The sequence below is a fragment of the Anguilla rostrata genome, chromosome 7 (genome assembly GCF_018555375.3).
Source record: "Anguilla rostrata isolate EN2019 chromosome 7, ASM1855537v3, whole genome shotgun sequence".
Lineage (NCBI taxonomy): Eukaryota > Metazoa > Chordata > Actinopteri > Anguilliformes > Anguillidae > Anguilla > Anguilla rostrata.
This window is the reverse complement of record NC_057939.1, coordinates 4,016,785-4,036,953: the sequence shown is the minus strand read 5'-3', so window position 1 is coordinate 4,036,953 and position 20,169 is coordinate 4,016,785. Positions and strand designations below refer to the sequence as shown.

The 20,169-nt window shown below is 46.2% G+C and overlaps 1 protein-coding gene across 3 annotated transcripts in view; it reads left to right on the top strand.

Annotated features, from left to right (window-relative positions):
• The window catches only part of osbpl8 (oxysterol binding protein-like 8), an 87,832-nt gene that overhangs the window by 31,903 nt on the left and 35,760 nt on the right, over positions 1 to 20,169 (top strand). For all 3 annotated transcript variants that reach the window (XM_064342413.1, XM_064342411.1, XM_064342415.1), the window contains one exon: positions 13,323 to 13,463. In XM_064342413.1, the coding sequence (XP_064198483.1) occupies positions 13,331 to 13,463 (133 nt within the window). In that variant the 5' untranslated portion in view covers positions 13,323 to 13,330. The remainder of the gene's footprint in view (positions 1 to 13,322; positions 13,464 to 20,169) is intronic.

Here is a 20,169-nt window from a genome sequence, read left to right as displayed (position 1 = left end):
ATACCGCCGTAGAAAGTGTGCGGGAGACCGCTGTCTCATGCTGTAGCTCTGCGTGCTGTTTCCCGTCTTCCTGGGACTCTTTCCAGCTTGTACTGTACACAGGCTGTACTGTACTGTACATAGATCTTACGTTATTCCGAGGCTGTGCGGTTGTTACTCTGTTATCGACCCCAAAGAAATTGTGTTAAATATTATTTCTTAGTTGGAACTATTTTCTGTGGCGCATGCGACCGGAGACCACTGCATTCACGGAAAGAAGTGCCGGCATGGTATGAAAACTGCTGTTTATTTTGTGCAATTATGATTATTCACTATTACATTAGGACATTTACAGCCTCTGGAAACGTAACATTGCTGTGCAGGGCAGGCTGCTTTGGAGGCCCTCATGCCCTAAACGCACTGTTGTAATGCTGGTGTGTAAGTTGTCGGAAACTTCTCTGTAATTTTAAAAATGTGTATTTAAAGTATCTATTGTTGTGGGGAGACATGTGGTGCAGCTTGTATTGCCCCCCCCCCCAAAAAAAAAAAAAAAAGAAACTTGCTATCTGTGGTCCATATTCAGTCTTGTTTCTCTCTCTGCTTTCTACTCGTCTGAATAAAGAAAAAAAATGAAAGGAGGGGTGCACCTGTCTGCTCTCGTTTTAAAAATAAAGGATGTCCTTCATCGCTGGGCCGATTTAAAAAAAACCATAAAACTGAAATAAAGTTCAAGCCCCCAGAGTAGTGTCCCTTTAAACAGAAGCAAGTCCATCGAGTCATTGGGTTTATCATCAATTTCTTAATCATATTTCTCAGGGCAGTCTACCCTGAGCGGTGTTTGTTTGTTATTACATGCTGTACTAGAATTATCAAAACAGGCTCTCTGGACGGAATCTGCAGTTCCGTTTTCCGTCGTCATGGGTCATATTTTGCATAAGTACACACGTCCATCCTGTAAATAACTACTAGTGTTCTCGTGTGGCTTCAAACTGTTTTACACCCAGCAAGCTGTGTTTGTGTCTGGAGGGATTCAGGTCTGTTTAAATGTTGTTATTCCTTTGTTCTTGTGCTTCACACAGGCAGTAAGTCGAGATCGGAGCCTCCCGTTCTCCTAGCGCTCTCACAGCTAACCTCCTAGCATATCGCTGTCTCACACGCTAACCTCCTAGCGTCTCTCGCTGCCACAGCTGAACGCTCTCCTAGCCGTCCTCTCGCTGTCCACCATGCTAACCTGCAGTGCCGCTGTCTCTACACGCTAGCCTCTGAGTGTCTCTCACTGTCTCACACGCTAACCTCCTAGCGTCTCTCGCTGTCTCACGCGCTAACCTCCTAGCGTCTCTCACATGCTAACCTCCTAGCGTCTCTCGCTGTCTCACACGCTAACCTCCTAGCGTATCTCACTGTCTCACACGCTAACCTCCTAGCGCCTCTCACACGCTAACCTCCTAGCATATCACGCTGTCTCACACGCTAACCTCCTAGCGTCTCTCGCTGTCTCACACGCTAACCTCCTAGCGTCTCTCGCTGTCTCACACGCTAACCTCCTAGCGTCTCTCGCTGTCTCACACGCTAACCTCCTAGCGCTGCTCTCATAACCTCTAGGTCTCGCTGTCTCACACGCTACCTCTAGTGCTCTCGCTGTCTCACACGCTACCTCTAGGTCTCTCCTGTCTCACATGCTAACCTCCTAGCGTCTCTCAGTGTCTCACGCTATCCTCCTAGCGTCTCTCACACGCTAACCTCCTAGCGTCTCTCACACGCTAACCTCCTAGCGTCTCTCACATGCTAACCTCCTAGCGTCTCTCACTGTCTCACATGCTAACCTCCTAGCGTCTCTCACTGTCTCACATGCTAACCTCGTAGCATCTCTCGCTGTCTCACATGCTAGCCTCCGAGTGTCTCGCTGTCTCGCACGCTAACCTCTTGAGTGTCTTTCGCTCGCTAACCTTCAAGCATCTCTCACTGTCTCGTACGCTAATCTCCTAGCATATCTCGCTGTCTCGCACGCTAACCTCTTGAGTGTCTTTCGCTCGCTAACCTTCAAGCATATCTCGCTGTCTCGTACGCTAATCTCCTAGCATCTCTCGCTGTTTTGCATTCTGACCCAAAGCTGCCAGAGCAGTTGTATTTGTATAAAAGGTTATTTGTGTATTTTGAGTTGCTTGTTCTACAGCTGCGGAGCAGCTGTCGCTGGTGTGGAGACTGACCTGTGGTCTGACACAAATTTAGATTCAAAGTCACAAACTCATTTGAAGTGAGTTTTTAAATTTATTTTTAAACTGAATGTGGAAAGGTCACTGCCACTGCTGTGTTTATAAATAGTTTGTCGGGCAGTAGGTCAAAGCTTTGATGCGGGTTCGTCCTTCTGCACCTATTAACTGTGAACTATGTGAGAACAATGCTGAGACTGTCCTGCTTTTACTAATACTGGTAATGAAAGATCTTTCACTTCTCCTTCAGTAGTAAAGTTAGGTACTGGAATGAGATATCTGTAGAATTATAGGTGAACACATGTTTTTGTAGATCTGTCTTCAGAATAAGGCTAACTGTTATTCTTCAGAATGAGGTTATCCTTCTGTTTTCAGAATAAGGTTATCTGTTTACACCCTTTAAAACTAGTTTTTAAGTTTTACTGGATGTAAAAAAAAAAAAAGCTGTAGCTGTTTTACTTTAGGTTACCCGTTTTTTTTGTTTTTTTTTGTCAGTTGGGAATGCCCCTATTTTTGTGCACATTCACGTTCACGCTCATCGCTGCAGCCACCCCTGGCACTGTCCACTGGCACTGTCCTGTCAGGCTGTAGGGGCCCATCCCCCCCAGAACAGTAGCTTAGCTGCACAAGCTATCCAGAGGCTCAGCAGTGCCTAAACAAAGCTGTATTTAGATAAGGGTTTATGGGTGAAGTGCTTTATTATTATATTTAAGATCCCTTTGGTGTTATATTTTGACTGTGCATCCGTGTAACCCGAGTACTAGTTACAGATTTAGTTGTAGTTTGAGCCTGTGTCAATAGGAATACACATCTGAAAGTGGACTGGCCTATGTGTTGTATAATAGAATTTTGGCTTAATTAATGAGCAAGATTCATTCATTCATTCTAAAAACTGTTAGTTGCCCTCTGGGTCTGTGGTCAATATTTTTTTGATCGGAGGGTGAAAGTCAGGCAGAGAGCGTGCCTCTGCAGTTTAGGTGAGTAGTCTGCAGCCAATCAGTAGTTTTTGGCCTTGGCTCCTGCTCTGGTCTTAATCACTTAATTGCTGCTGCTTCTTGGATGGGAACCTGAATCTCCTGATGTTCCCACTGTTAGTCAGCTGTTTGGGCTAGCTGTTTGGGTTGAAGGGCTTTTTTTAAAAAAACGTGTAGCTTGTGAATCTCCTGTTCCAGGGGTTGACACTTAGGGGCTTAGTCAAAGGAAAATTAGTAATCTTAATTAAAAGCTGTTCTGTGGGGGGAGGACATATACTTCGAATACTTGACCTTACAGTGTGTTTCAAAAAAGCTGGAAATTCTGATTATGTGAGGCATGTGGACAAGTAGAGTGAACTGAGGTTTAGTCCAACAGTTCTGGATTTATAGTCAGACGTTCGCTCGCGTCAAAAGATCTGCCGGACTCATTACAATGACTTCTGTCCTTGTGTAGAACAAAGCATCGAGATGGACAGTTGAGACATATTTGGGAGCAGTGATTGGTTGGAAATGGAATCAAGGCATTTAGGTGGTTTAGTAAAGCAGTGAAAATGGCTCTGATAAGCTGAAATAGGTTATTACTGGTTGTTATCTCCTGATGGGTAGGGGTATTATGTTTCTGAATATAATTTTTTTTCTCCATTAGGTTATTGTTCATGACATGAAAATAGTATTTTGGAGGATATCTGCACCATCCCTTCTACGTGCGTGTTATGCCAATGAATTCTTAAAAAAAAAGAAAATTGTAGGGACAACACTGGCCCTTTCGCCTTATTGGAAACAAGAAGCTTTGCCCAAATCTCACAGAATCTCCAGGTGTTCGTACTGGGCATAGTAGGCTTATTGCCTGGAATGTGTAGGCCATTTTGGGCTAATTATGCCCAATTACTCCTAATTGTTCTCTGTTTAAAGGCATGAATGACAGCGATGGACGCCAGAGAATTCTGTGTCCGTGTGGGACAGCGGGCTGTGTGCTGTTCTGTCAGATTAACCTTCACCACAGGGCTGTTCTCCGTTTAAATTATCTGCCGTTTGTTCCTAAGTTGTCATTTTATGGAGATTTACGGTCGCTGCTTGAAATTTAATTGCAGTTTCAGGGTGAAAAAAACAGCAGTTTGGTATTTGGAAATTAATCCGCGGGGGTGGGGTGGGGGGGACAGCATTCAGGCTGTTTGGATGCGTCAATCGTTTAACCGTACGGTTTGCACGATTGATGTGTGTGTGCTTGCTTGGTACGCCCAACTAGACACTTTAAATACACACTTATTACCGAATGCATATTGAGGTTTTTTTTTTTGTTCACCAGTGTACGGGTGGTGGAGACAGAACACAAGGTTCCCGTCATTCCCGCCATAAGCCACAACAGACTGAAGAGCGCGAGCGCCTGAGGCTGTTTCAGGAGTAAATAGCATGACCCAGGGAAAGTGTCTGGTTGGTCGTACTGGCCCTTTATCAGTCTCCCTCATCTGACATTGGCTGTGTCCCAAACCGCATACTTCCATGCTCCGAGTGCACATAGCGAGCATGCCGCCATCTTGGAGTGCGAGTCCAAACCGAAGTTCGGTAGTGCGGAGCACGGATAAAGTACCCGGATGCGCACTCCATTTGATCAAAATTTGAAGTGTGCATCCGTGCATGCTCCGACTGGGAAAAATCCCATAATTCCTTTCGCGAAAACTGTCAAAAACAACGGTAATGGCGGATGACAGTCTAGTGTAGGCTACTTTCTCGGATTGGAAACTGAAATCATGTCATAGGAAAATGGTAAACAGGAGTTGGTGTATAAATAAAGGGGTACAGTGTTAATGAATAACGCAATATGTAAAGTATCAGTTGTTTTTATTAGTTTAAAGATATGTACTTTTAACGAGTGTAACGAGCTATATTGAATATATCGGTGCTAATCGTCGGGTCCCGTCTTGAATTATAAACTGCCGTTTTATTCTCGCCACTGCCCATCTTTTCATTTAATTTGAAATACACCCCTTGCCTATGGAGTAGCCACCACAAACATGACCGGCTCCATAAATGTTTCCTAACTGAGTACCCAGCGCGAAAGTATACAGCGCGAAAATAATGAAAAAACAGACACGACTGTTTACAATGAAATGGCAACTTTATTATGGGGTTGACAGTACACTGAAAGCTATCCAAACTGCAATTAATATTTTCCACGCTATCGTTGCCTTCCACTGCTCTTCTGACAGCAAAAAGGAGAATTCAATTGAAGTGGCTAGCTCGCAAAAAGTTGCTGATATTAGCCTACTGGTTAGTCTAGATCATAATATTTCAGTAGCCTACTACTACTCAGTGTTAGCATCTACCGACCGGGTTCGTTCGGTAGACAGAAAAACATCAGATTTTCAACTGTAGTCTATGTAAAATAGACGAAATAAAAGTAACAACCTGTACTTAGTTATGTAGAAAAAAAACGTCCTTGTTATCCTCCGGAGGTAATTCTTTCAGTACTTTCGCGATTTTCGCCCAGTGCTAGCTTTAGTTGCTACGGGGACATGTATCTGCCACTGCATAGAGATTAATGGAACTTGTCTTTACTTGAGATCATATTGTAGAAGTGTCCTCTCTTGTGTATTTTAGGTTAATATGAAAAAGGCTGGTCCCTACTAGCATTTCTAGCGATCCGTTACATATTCACAGTTGTAACCCAAGTAGCAGGAAGCAAAATAGCCATTAAGAAGAAGCGACATTTGCACAACTTAATGTTCGCGATTATGGAATTAATTAGAATATCAATATAACTAAAATGTATATGTATTAAGTAAGATTTTTCCCCATTTAGACAGTTATGTGTAATTTTTACAAGACTTGCATTTAAATAGGTAACGGAGTCCAGTCCGCTTGATTAAATATGAAATAAATGCGGTAGCATTTCAGATGGTCGATAATATGCCCTCTCACTCTCACGTTATTCCCCTCAGGTTTATTACCGGAATTTTACCGATAGTTACGGCAAAGGTTAAAGGTTATGGGTCAGATGTCGTCACGAAGTGCATCCCACTCATTTAACTGTTTCTCCGTGCTACTGCACTTCCATGGTTCGGAGTGCATAGTCCCAAGCATTGCCTGGAGTGCGTATTCCGGAGCACGGTAGTGTGGAGCATGGAAGTTTGCGGTTTGGGACACAGCCATTGATCTTGTGCGCGTGGCCCGGCCAACCAAAAGCTTTTGCTGGGGTAGTTGTCTTCTGTTGAGCAGTGAAACGCCTCCTTCGGGGCGTCTGTCGAACCTCACGGCGACCGTGAGAGGGAGGGGACACGCTCTCGCACCCTTTGACAGGGTTGTGGCGTGTGTGTCACGTGACCACCTGGTAATACTGGTCTGAGCTCAGTGTCAGGAACTGATGCCTGCTCTGTTTCTACTGGGGGGGGGGGGGGGTGACCCCTCTGTCTCTCCGGCCTGTGATACAGCCCTCAGGGTGTGTGCGGTTGGAAGGGAGAGGAACAGGGAGGGGGGGTTGTTACCTGTGGTATCCATTCTCTTGTGTCAGTTTTGTTCCCTGCGGTCAGTTAGCTCATAGCTACGAGGGGGGGGGGGGGGTGTTTAGACTGCAGGTGTACCCGGGCTGAGGAGATCAGAGAGAGATCTCCTCCATAAATGAAGCGTGAAGTAGCACTGCTTAGTGCAGACCACCTCAGCCACAGGTCGTCTTGCCCAAACGTCTCACCATCGATTCTTCTGTGTGTTCTTATTTAACTACAGTTATTCAGTTTCCAGAACCTTTGTGTGACACTGTAAACACAAGCTAATGTTTCTGTGGGTCTGCCCTCTACTGCTCTGTGTGGAGTTTGCTGTTTCTGCAGAGGATTCAGCATGTAAACGTGTTGAGAAAGTGTATTAAATTCAGCATGCAAACATGGCGAGGAACTGGATTACATCTATCGATCATTTTGTCATATGTTTGTCCCTCCCCCTGCCCTCCATTGGGGTGGGGACGGGATCGTTTGCGACTGTAAATCCAGGCAGATCGGGGTCCAGTCTGCAGGCCCTCTGGGGCGGATTGATTGATGGCGAGTGTGGTTACGCTGTGGACACAATGGAGAACAGAGACGGGCCGGGGGGGACCGGGGGGTGGTTTATGCTCCGACGCAGAGCAGACCCCCTCTGTTTCGTGACGTGAGCGCCTGGCTCTACCGGACACCGCTTGCGTGGGTGCAGTGATGCATGCTGGGCCGCACGCGCGCAGTCTGACCCATGAGCCTCTCTGCTGCCTCTGAGTGCTGTTTTCAGTGTGAAGGCCCCGCCTGACTGTCAGTAGCAGACGCTCGCTGGCGGTTTTCCACAGCGCCTGCGTCCTTGAGAGGGAAACACGGGGGGGATGGGGGGTGGGGGGCACTGTGCTGTTAGCTCTGTTTCAGGTGGAAACGCTGGGAACGTGGTCTCGTACCAAAATCTCATCTGTCATAAATACGAGAGCGTGTACATCCTGGCAGTGTAGACCCAGCTCTGCTCGCATGTTCTCTGACATTTTAGAACATCGTAAACAAGGGGCGCTTTCTGAAAAATATTAAAGCCAGTGAACGCGTTTAGCTGGACGCAACAATCTTTTGAAATATCCGCTATCTGTGCTAATGTGAGCCATGTTTTTTCCCTCTTTTGAGCAGACACAGGCATTTGAAATGCCTTTACCTTTGGAAAAAAAAAACGAACAAAAAAAAGAAACCGAGATTTTTCTTCCCTTGTTTGAATTTATTATCATAAGCAGCTCTGAACGCCACGTCGTGCATCGTTAATCACGCCTAATTGCCTCATTAAAATCAACCTCTCGCTATCCATCCCTGCTTTTAGTGCAGGTTCGCTCGGCGGATAAACGGCGTAGATGTCTACGGAGAAAAGACGCGGCTCATCAGCACGGCCGATGCTGCGCTTGATTAGTCACGGAGGAAACATCAGTCCGTTTATATCACTTTGCTCCGGTGAAATCTTTCTGCCGAACATTACATTACATTACAGGCATTTGGCAGACGCTCTTTCTAGAGCGACGTACAACAAAGGACGAAGTGCTAAAAAGCTGGACCGAATGTTGAGTTTGGCTTTTAGTGACTATTGTAGTGTAGTTCCTGTGTAATGGGGTCTCCATAGTTATAGGTCTCTCTAGTATAACTGTTTTTTTTTTCGTAGGGGTTAAGCGTAAAAGAGCGGCGTATAATTGGGTTGTATTAAGTTTTACCGGCTCGTCGTGTGCGTTATGTCATCCTGAAAAAGCGATCACTGCTCCTTTTTTTAGACTGCTCTGACAGGTGTCCCGGTTTCGAAACCAAAATGCCCCGAAATACATTTTTTTGCAGTCTGTTGGAGAATTTCACAGCTGTTCTTGAAAGGCGTTTAAGGACACAGACAGCATGTCTAAACTCATAATTCTCTGTAGGATATCTCAGCCTTTGTGCTGAAGCGATTTTAACCTGTAAGAGTATTTAATTTGATTGGAATGAGAGCTTGGCCTGGTCCCACACCTCCACATAGGACTCGAGGACAATAGCCCTGCTCCATTTAATTAAACTGAGCAGCTAATCTAGCGCTGCTGTTTAAGCCTTATTAATGAAAGGACAGGGCTGCCTGCCCCTTAGGCCTTGGGCTCACAGTGTCATTGTGGCTGGGGCACAATGCTGGGCCAATGAAAGCTCGGTGGGAGGAGCCAGTGAGTACCCACAGTTCCACACTTGATTAATATGCAATGAGGTGGGCGGGGCCTGCCAGCACAGAGACCCTGAATCGGGAGTCCAGCTGTTTCCTGAATACCCTCTCTCTCCCTTGCTCCATCCCTGTTTCCATCTCTCTCACTCTCCTCCTCCCTGTCACTCTGTCTCATGCTCCTCCCACTAGCAGCATACCGAGATCAGAGACCCCCCCCCCCCCCCCGTTGCATAGAGTAAGGGGCTGCCCTTTGCCAGGCCGATGGAGAGGGGTGGGAGGGGTGACTTGGGGGCAGCATCCCACTAAAGGCCAGCCCCACCGGGCAGTGCCCTTTTTACCCCCCCCTCCCCCACCGCGATATATTACACACGCTGTCCAAGACACTCCTGTTCGGTTTGGAAAATTCCTGGAAATCAGGAATAGGACTTCGTTATCAGGGCTGAATAAAGTGTGCAGCATGGAGGCTTTTGATGTTCGGTGGGGAAAGATCAGCTTCGGTGAGGGGGTCGCGTGTGGAGTAAATTTCACTGGGTTTTATATGTGCTTGGGTTGATCTGCAGCCTTGGCTGCGGCTGTATGGTTTCTGAATGACACACGATCTTACTCTGTATGTACATGTTTGGTTTGTGATGCCCTCTGCCGCTGTGTCTGCGGCGTAGTGAGGGTATATGAAGGTGTGAAGATGTGATGGGCTTGGGCCCGTTTGTCCATCGTCATTCTCTCATTAGTGTGTGAATCTGAACAGGCAGATTAATGAGCTTTAGGGGTGTCTCCTGCCCAGTGCCTATTACACTGTGTACCTCACGGCATGTTGACAGTGTTTATGTGACTGAAAGGCTTGTACTGTCTATAAAATGATTATGAGAGGAACGGTTGATGCATGAAACAAATGGATCATTTTTTTCTGGAGCATTTTGTTTTTCACCCCCAAGTTTTCTTGATTTTTTTTCTCAGGGAACGCACTTGCGTCAGATGTACTGTAACACTCGGACGTTAGCGGGCCATAGACTCTTTATAAATTCTTTGTTACGCCCAACCAAACACCTTCCCTGTGTGCATGTCCCAGATGGCCTTTAGAGTAGAACCGGTGAAAATGCCGGAGAGCCAGGATTCCCAGGGGATGAGTGTGAGTGTGAGAGTCGCTCGGCGTGGGCGTGTTTCCCGCTGGTTTTGCCGGTTGCCGTGACGCTCGGTCGCCGTGATGGGCGGGGCTGGCCGTGAGACGGACGAACCCGGGGACTATAAATAGACACCTGAGGGCTGGGGCTCCCCCCCCCCCCCCTCCCCGTCCCGTCCTGTCCCATCCCGTCCCGTCCTGTCCCGTCATTCCACACAGGGGGCCCGGGCTAACACTGGGGAGGACCGAGGGCTGTGTCGGCATGGAAACGGGACCTGGACACCTGCCCGCTGAAGCGCTTCTGCAGAACTTTTTCCACCTGCATCACGTGACATGGGTTAGGCCACGTTGTGAAGTCGCCCGACAGGCTTGAAACTGTTACACAATATATTTACGTTTGCTGTGTACTTGTGCAGCTGGGTATTTACTGGATTGCTGGGTATGTACAGTATTTACTGGGCATTTATAGAATGGGTACAGAGTAAGTAAGTACATTTCTCCAGGATGTGAAGGCATAGCCTCATCCAGGATACCCTATGCGGGTAACCAGTTTGTTTAAGGTGTACAATGTTTTATTACAATGTTTACAGTGTATTCACCTGCAGTACCAACTGTTTTTTTATTTCCAGTACTGGATGTACTTTTTCCAAACTTGGCATCCCACCTGAGTTTGGAATGTCCAATTCACAAACTGTGTACGAGCGTGCTCATATATGCCCAGAATAAAATTAGATCAGTCTAACGCTGCAGTCGGACTATGAGTTTATAACAGTGTGGCGAACAGGTGATCACTTCTGGGAGAAATGCCCAGTGGGTATATCCATTTTTTAAGTAACTGGAGTGAAACGGGTGGAGTTTGAAAAGCTGGGCTTGTGTTCTCTTAGGCTTGTTTCTTTTTAAAGCCGTTTAGGGAGTTTGGCCACCGCTTATTATATCTGGCCTGGATCTTCGGCAGCACTCGGCCAAGTGCAGGCAGAATCGAGGAGACTGGTCCACTTATACTGCCAGCCCTGGTCATTCGAGCCAAAATGGCTGTGTATGCAGTGCCCTGCCCTGCCAGCTCAGGTTGTGTGAGCCAAAATGGCTGTGGTATACAGTGCCCTGCCAGCTCAGGTCATTTGAGCCAAAAATGGCTGTGTATGCTGTGCTCTGCTAGGTCAGGTCGTTTGAGCCAAAATGGCTGTGTATGCTCTGCTCTGCCAGGTTAGGTCATTTGAGCCAAAAATGGCTGTGTTTGCAATACACTGCCAGCTCAGGTCATTTGAGCCAAGATGGCAGAGGACACTGTGTGAATTCCACACAGGAGCTTCTTCTGCATGCCCTTAGCGCCATTTTTTAAAATGTGTTGCTTTTATTGCGATTCTACCCTTTCATTTTTAATGCGCAGTCATTTGCTCGAACATCGTCTCCTAGGTCATTTTCATACACTCGCAAAAACATGCATTATTAAATGTGCACTAAAAGTGGTTCGGGCACTAGGCTTGCAAGCCAGATGTTTGCAGGTCTTAATCCAGCGTGGGCTGTCGCGATTTCCGCCATTTCCAAGTTTAATGTAAATACATGGTAAATATCCTGCTCAGCTTGTGTATAATTTTTAAGCTGGGGGCACTCAGATAAAGTACACTGTGGTTATTTAGTTCATCCGTATGCACAGATAATGTGAGCTGTGCTGGATCAGCATAGCTGCAGTGCATTTCAGGGATTACTGGGATTATGCTGAAAAAGGCATAATTAATTTTCCCAGTGATGCTGATGTATATTCAGTTGGCTTTTCACACCACATGCACACACTCACACGAGCATGCATGAACGCACATACACATACACACACACACACACACATACACACACACAAACACACACCACATACATTTAAAGGACTAGAAATTGAAGTGCTCTGGACTGTAATTGAGTTCATAAGTAAAACACATCAATTTTATAATTAAGAAAACGCGATCTGAAAAAAGTAGAACACAAGAAAAAGGTTCAGTTGCATCTTAAATATGTACCACTAGAGGGCAGCATATATCAGGCCTATTCTGAGTGAAGTAAATTCACTCCAAAAAACTAGCCTTTGTATATTTTGTGGAATGTTTCAGTTTGTGTTACCTCTTACGCATGTTTTATGTTTGGCAAAAGGAACTGAAAACACGATGAAACTTCAGTGCCTAATAGCAACAAAGGAACTCCGTGGTTCTAAGTTCCTTTTCTAGCGGAAGAGAGACCTCTTGAGGACGAGATGAGTTTTGCGTCACTGAAGTGGCGACCTTCTCTCGCCAGCGCCGCTGTTTCCAGAAAAGAGGCGGGGCCGTCAGTTCGCATTGTCACAAGCGCACTTCTGGTCACGTGGTCTCGGGTGTTAAACGAGATGTTGAAAAGGCGTGGCAGGTTTAAGCCTAGGGTGCACCGTGAGCTGCCTATAAACCGGAGAATGCAGTGGCAACCTTACACCACCAGGGGGTAGCGTGGGTTTACCTCAGATTTACAGCGCGCTTCAAAATTATTGGCACCCCTTGGCAAAGATAAGCAGAAAAAGAGGCGGTATAAAATAAACAGTACCAGTAATGCTATGTTTTATGCTCAAAAAATTGGGAAATGAACCCCAAGCAACTGTATTAGTGTAGAAGAATGTAAAGTTTTTTTTTTTTTTTTAATAATCAATTAAGTTAATTTCCTATGGTAGGTGTTAAAATTATTGGCAGCCCTGTTTTCTGTGTGTTTTCTCCCTCCCTTCAGAGGGCTAACACTGCTGTGTGGTGTGTAGTGTTTATTAGGTGAGTGTGTCAGAGGAGAGCGTTAGATTTAGCCGCAGCGCTGCTTGCCTGGGTGTGTGAGCTGCTGCAGAGTCACAGTCGCTCATTTCAAACTGGGAAGAAAGAGGGGGGCGGGGGCATGCAGGGTTGATGGACAGCCTTGGCCAAATTGAAGCACTTTGTTATTGTCCTTCCGATTACCATGTTAGATTGACAACTTTGTGTATCGTTGCCTTTCAAAAAACTTCTCATCACACCCCCTTGAAAAAAGACACAGCTGGTGGTGTATTGAATGACATTGAAATGATGATGAATAAAACACGCTAACATCAGACACACGAGTTGTAAACAACGCCCCAACAGCCTGGTGGGTAAACGTATATTTTCATAGATGCTTGTGCAAATGAGAATGATTTAACCACAGCCACAGTTGCCTTAAGACATTCCGGAGACATCACGGTCACGGGTATTCAGGACGTCCTGGCCCCAAGTCGGGGAAGTAGCTGGTTCAGTTTTTGTGCTGATTAAACAGTAAGTAAATGCTGAATAGATACGCGTAAGCGTGTTGTACAGAATTCCTTCCTGCTGTCTGAGAGAAATGATTCCTAACCTGGCTTATCCTCTGCTCGCCCCCCAGCTGTCTTAATGCCCGGAGATGACCTGCAACCTTTGACCCCGAGCAGGATGAGTCAGCGGCAAGGGAAGGAGGGGCTAGCCGCTCCCGGCAAGGACCTCCTGAGCAGCCCCTCCCTCAGCTCCGGGGTCAGCTACAGCCACGGTAAGGCCGCGCCGTTACAGGCAGTGTCTGAACTCGGCGCCCCCCTGGTGGCTGGATGTGTGAGCATTGCTTATTTGTTTCTTCGGTCTTTAATAAATAAATAATAAATTAATAACAAAAAGAAGTCAAATCTGAATAAATGTCGGTCGGAAATGAGGGGACTCAAATGTAGGGAGTGCCCGTAAAACAGAGGATTTTGAGCCTGAATAAAAGTTGTGCTTTTTTATTTGAATAAAGTTTCTCATTTATTTTGAACATCACAGTCCTTGGCCCAGTCATCACAGTCACAGTGAATAGCGTGTTATTTTCTGCTCCAGTGCCACTGGGTTTGAAAACAGCTTCACAGATAAAGGCCAGACCTTTCTCTGGACATACAGGATAACTGCTGACAAGGCTCCTCAATTCCTTTTGTGCAATATTATATGATAGATGTCTGTGTAGAACTGATCTGTTGAACATCCTCCACTGGCCGGCCTGGTGCAGTGGTAAAGATGGAATGAATGGAAACAGTAGTGTAATGGGAGATCTTTCAGAGCAGTCACTCAAATGGGTTGGGCGGGTCACAGTCTGAGATATAGTACCAGTTTCAGTGCTGCACACAGAAGGTGAGGACTGATTTGTAATCAGGGGCATTGTTTCATGTGAGCTTGTTACTGCTTTGTTTTTTTGTTGGTTCTTGGCTGTGTTTGTGGAAATGTGTCGCAGCTGTGCTTTATGAAACATAAATGCAGCACGCGCACACATACCCTCCTATCTTCACTCTGGTAAGCACCACAAGCTAATCTACTTGATTTTTTTTGTAGTAGTCATTTGTCGCTTCCTTTTCTTTACCACTAGAGGGCAGCACAGGAAAAGGTTTTCTGCAGAGAGAACACAATTTAAAAATTCTGCACTGGGCTTTGACTGTCTCTTACTGGCACGCACCTGAACGGTACCCTCCCCTAAGATGTTACTGTGGGCGTGTCTGAGTTGCTCGGCTTGTTTACCGGAGTGCTCATGTCCTTCACAACTGGGTGCCGTTTACCACAAGCAGCCACGGGCAGGAGAACAGGCTGTACTGTGAGGGAGCCGACTCCAGGGAGGGGAGCCAGACTTCGACCGCGTTGTTGGTGCGTCTGGTCAGAATCGTTCCCCCTCGCGTTCGGTTTTCAAACGCTCCCGTCTCTCCACAGAACTTCAGAGTAAACAGCGGTGCGCAGCGATTACTGCTCGGCCGCTGTCTGAGAGGAGGGCTCTGGTCCAGAGAGTGTTTATACGGGCCCCAGGTGGTCCCTGCAGAGTACACGTTCATCAAGGCGGGTCCTCTTACGTCCTGAGACAGAGCCAGGCTACCGAGCTGCTCGTCCAGACCTGCTCAGTGCTTCTGTTTCAGGGCTGTGGTTCTGTTTCAGGGCTGTGGTTCTGTTTCAGGGCTGTGCTTCTGTTCCAGGGCTGTGCTTCTGTTTCAGGGCTGTGGTTCTGTTCCAGGGCTGTGGTTCTGTTTCAGGGCTGTGCTTCTGTTTCAGGGCTGTGCTTCTGTTCCAGGGCTGTGGTTCTGTTCTAGGGCTGTGGTTCTGTTTCAGGGTTCTGTTTCAGGGCTGTGGTTCTGTTTCAGGGTTCTGTTTCAGGGTTGTGGTTCTGTTTCAGGGCTGTGGTTCTGTACCAGGGCTGTGGTTCTGTTTCAGGGCTGTGGTTCTGTACCAGGGCCGTGGTTCTGTTTCAGGGCTGTGGTTCTGTCTGTGGCTCTGGCAGCAGAGCAGACCCTCCCCACACTCCTGCAGGAAGGCCTGCGTACGCCACTGAGCATCTCGCGCTAACGAAGGACGGCATTGTGGACCGGTGGCCAGGGCGGTGGAACCGTAAATGATCTCTAACGCATTTTGCGGATGTTGATTTTAATGCTGGGCGGGTTCTGCCGCCATGCCCTTGAAGAACGTCCATCGCGTCAGATGCTCGAATTGCGTTTTTGTTCAGAATCGAACGCCGTGGACTGTTCCGTTGGAAACAGGCTGGCTCGCAGATGGGTGCGTCAGAGTGGTTCAGACAGCCCTTCTTGCACGCAGCTGCGGGTTGCCAGTTCAGATTGCCAATACCAAATACGGGGGAAAAAATTGCAGACTTTCAACAGACTGCCGAGAGCTGTAACTGCGACTGAAACTATATTTCTCCGACAATTAATCGTAACTGCCAGAATGAGCAGTGAAGTACGTACGGAACAGGACTCCATGCACCATACTGTGTGGGTTCTGATTCTCAAGTTCAGGAATGAGATCACTTCCTTTTCTTAGACTCGCGCTATTGGCCAGGTTCTTGTCCAATGAAACCTGCATGCTGTGGCTGCAGTGCTCGGCTGCTTCTTACGGCTGAGCGGAAGTAGCCTGAAGTAGCGGTGAGACCAAGGTTATGGCTTATGGCTTCAGACACCAGCGGGGTGTAGCACTCAGGTCCTGCAGACACGAAGATTAAAGCTTGTTTTCCCAGAGTGTTCTTTTTGACTTTGTTCCACCGCAACGTTTCTTTTTTTTATAAGTGTCCTCCATCATCCATTAGGCCTCTCCACTTTGTAAAGCTAATTTTCGTGAGATAAAAATGGGCACGGATCTCCGCTGCTGCGTTGCAGGAACTGGGACGCCGATCTGACGACCTCATTACGTGCCTGACAAAGCCCCCCCACCCCCGCTCCCTACCCCCACGCCCCTAATTACTTAATGAACCCTCTCATTGTGCGAGGGGGGAAATGGGTCTAATGACTGCACGCTCGCACCAGTTGGGAAATCTCAGAATTCAGCAATATCTCCGCGGAAACATATTTTTTTGTCAGGGCCTAATTTAAACAACGACGTTTTAAATTGTACCAGTAGGGTGGGTGCACTTGCCCATTTTGAGATTTGCGGGTGACCTGGTAAACGCTGGACGGAAGTGAAAGGTCATTCCTCAAAAGGAAGAAGACTCAGGTGAGCTTTACCTGGAATGTTTCCAATTTCATTTGTTTGTTTGGTGATTTATAAGGGCTCATAATGACCTGAGTCTTTTTTTTTTTTTATCACGGAACAAATTAATTCAGAGGTTGTGTGTGAACAGTCTGCCCACGTCTGTGTTTCAGTGAGGCGTCTCCTCTCCTTCCTGTTGTGTAAGGGCCTTTGTCTGGATTTTAAATAGTATAATTAGTGCCGCATATATTATGGTCAGTCCTGTTCTCTAACCGTTTAATAACTTTTCCCCGCTGCTCGTCGAATAGGCGCCACAGTTTAATGTAGTGTAATGGTTGGAGAACTGGTCTTGCAACCTGAAGGTTGCAGGTTTGATTCCCAGGTAGGACACACCAGTTGTGTAGTTGTCCTCGGCAGAAACTCTGCTCATTGATCTGGGATCGGCTACCTGAGTCTGCGTCTTGACCTCGCCCGCTTTTATAGAGGAAGCCGAGGCTGACCCAGGGGTCAGCTCTGCGGCCCAGAATCCCTCTGTTCCTCACACCTGAGACGGGCACTAGCGCGCGAGCGGCTTCGCCCACTTCCTGTTTGCGTTCTTAAACAGGAAGCGGGTAGATGCTTGCTGGCGATGCTGGCCGGTGAGTCAGTCAGCGAGCAGAGGTAAACACTAATGGAAAAAAAAACCCAACACAATAGCCTGCCTGGCTCCACATTTTTTTGTTTTTTGGATTTCAGGAAGGATTTGTAGTGTATTTTGTAAATTTATCGGAAGAACGAGCAGAGAGGAATGGAATGATGTTGCATACAAATCCCTTATTTCTGTACTAGTCAAAATGGATCATAAAATCGCAGTTGCGTAGAATTCATTGCCCCTAATCATAAAAGGCTGTCTATACTGTTAACATAAAATTCTAATGCTTCCTGGGTACATTAAATCTACAGAATTCCACAGGCTGAATGCTCTAGAGAAGAACATGTATATTAAAGTGATGTAGTTTCATTTTGCTCACCAAAGTACTACGAAACAGTAACATATCAATGTTGTACTGGCAGTGCAAAAGGGATAAATATCTCTTGTGGAGAACAAGTTATAAAGTCAAGGTACATTTTTACTTGAAAATGAAAGTGGCATCCATGTTGTTTTTATAGATCTCTCTTGCTCAGTTCCTTAAAGACAAACAATCAGACCGGGAGTAATCTTGCAGGTATTGTTTCAAGATCTTAAGTGCAAAAAAAGAAGAGACAAAAACACTCTGGCCCTGAGTGAACACTAAAACTGTTGTTGGGTTGGCAGTGTTGAGTACATTCATCAATCAGTCCTAGAGAAAGGGGTAATCATTGTCGTTTAAGGACCAACAGGCGCAATTCTGGCAAACAAGCTTTCATTGTAAACATGTTGAAGCGAGCAGAGGTGGAACGTTCAGGGGTCAGGAAGTAAAGGTCCTGCTGTGTGTTTCTTCCACCCATGAACTCAGCCAGCTGACGTCACTAATTAGTTCTGTCTCCTGGCTGAAGAACTGCGCCAATTAGCAAACCCAGGTGATTGGAACAAAAATACCGGGATGGACTTTTTACCTTCTGAACCTGGATTTTTCCAGCCCTTGAAAGAGAGGCGCTAAGATTGGTAGCGAGGACGTGGTCTTTAGCGTCTGGTGGAATCAGGGCTGAATTTCCTGTGTGGCAGTGGGGTAATCCTCTACGTTCAAGGGCCAATCCGTTTAAGCCGCTGCCGGTGTGACCTTTCACCTTCATCCCTGTCTCTCTCCCCGGCTTTTCCATGGCAACGCCACTGGTCAAGATCATCACTGAACTATTGGTGTGCTCCTCCTCGCTTCTGTTCATTGGCTGAATCTTGGCTAATTGTGACTTACCCCAGGATTCAATCAAATGCACTTCAGCCAGTCTGAGGGCATATTTAATTCAGTCAAATTAGACGTAGCTTTTTCTGGATTTAATCAAACACGCTTTAGCATTGATAGAGACTGCCACTGGCATTTTGTCAACAGTGGTCCTTGACTTTGAATTAAAATTAAATGCAAGCATTACACTTCTTCTTCACAAACTGTTTGGTTTTATTGATTTGTCAGCTCGCTAAGCTGTGCGTGTGAAAGAAAAATATAATTCTTGTTTTAATTGTTATTCAGCCTTGAGCTGGCCATTGCTGAAATGTTGATGTATAAGTGAATGCAAGTTTTTGTATAATACTGCAACAATAGGAAACCCTGAAGATTTTTTATTTCCCAAGTTACCTTCCTGAACAGAAACTGAAGAAAGATAAGCAGATTCAACTGCGTTAAATATCAGCAGCTGTTTAATAAATGATGGAAGCTACTGGAATAGGAAAAATATATGAAGGAAATTATCTGTGCAGTGTTTTGGTGTCTGCTGATTTTGTTCATCTCCAAATCAACCGTGCATGCATGGTTCCAGATCCACAATTAAAGAAAACACTTGCTGGAAGTTAATGAAACAGTACTGCGTGAGTTGAAGCAATTAAATCTAAATAATGTGCTTTGTGTCTTGGAGCCAAGGTCGATTTCAGCACGGGGCTATATTTGTAACAAACGCAAGTGGAGATGTCCTTGTCCTGGGAGTATTTTCTGTTATTACGTGAAAGTGGATTAATTAGTTAATGCCTATGTAAGTTTATTGTATTACCAGGACAGTAGGAATTCATCTTGAAGCGGCAGTCTATTTTCCGAAAGTTTGATATCGTCCCGTGGTGCAGATCGCATTTAGCTGAATTTGGCGCACTAGAAATTTGTGACCCGAAGAAGAGATTTAAGCATGAAAAGCACGTTCTGACTTGAGCAACCAAGAGCAATCCATGGTGTCAGTTACTCCATGAAAACTCATTTTCATCAATCTCTTGCTTCTAGTCGCTGTATCTCAATACAGCATGAAGAGTATTCATTATTGAGACCAAGGGGTTTGACTGAATTACAGATGTGCTTAAAAAGTCTTAATGTGATTGGTGGAATACCTCTGCAGATGTGGCTTTACCAGCACACGTCTTCAGAAATGCGACGATGAGTCACATTATCGGTTTCATTTTTTCAGGCCATTAATGTTTTCATTTGCCATTTTACATTCACCATCTTATTTATCATCAATTGATAAATGTTTAAGATTGCATTAGCCGGAATTTTAATGTCCCATTGTACGCGACTGTGTGCTCGGACACACTGTTACACGACCGTGCGCTAGCTGGGAAGCGATCCCGAAATGGCAGTTACGTCGGCGGGGAGTTTGCCACACGTGTGCCGAGAATGTCAGGCGCAGGAAACCGCTGATTCATTCCGGCGAGGTCTGGTTGTGAGGAGCTCTGCTACGTGCGGCTTCTGTGCGAATCGAGCGTGTTTGGGATGTAATGCGAATGTGAACCGACAGCCACCGCAGCTACGAATCTCTCTTTTTCCCCCGCTTTTTTCTTTCTCATATTCCCTCACTTGTGCCACCACTGCTGAGGAGTGGGCTAGCTCAGTTACACAGTGAGGGTGGATGGGACTGTGTTTAAGCGGAAAACAACATGGTCACAGTCCACAGAGGAGCCGCACACATGCTATTTGTTGGGGCAGAAGAAGAAACGATCAAAGGCTGGCGTTATGTTTCACTAGTAATTTATCCTTCCCTGCTTTTTAATGCTTCTTGTAGCTGGGCTTGTTTTGTTCATTGTATGCTTTATGAAAGCTTTGGGATTCATTTGGTGGGAACACTTGTGCTGTAGCACCGCTGTGATTCTATAAGGAACTTTTGTGCAGTTACTCCGTTGCTGGGAGTTGTAGTTTTCGTGTTTG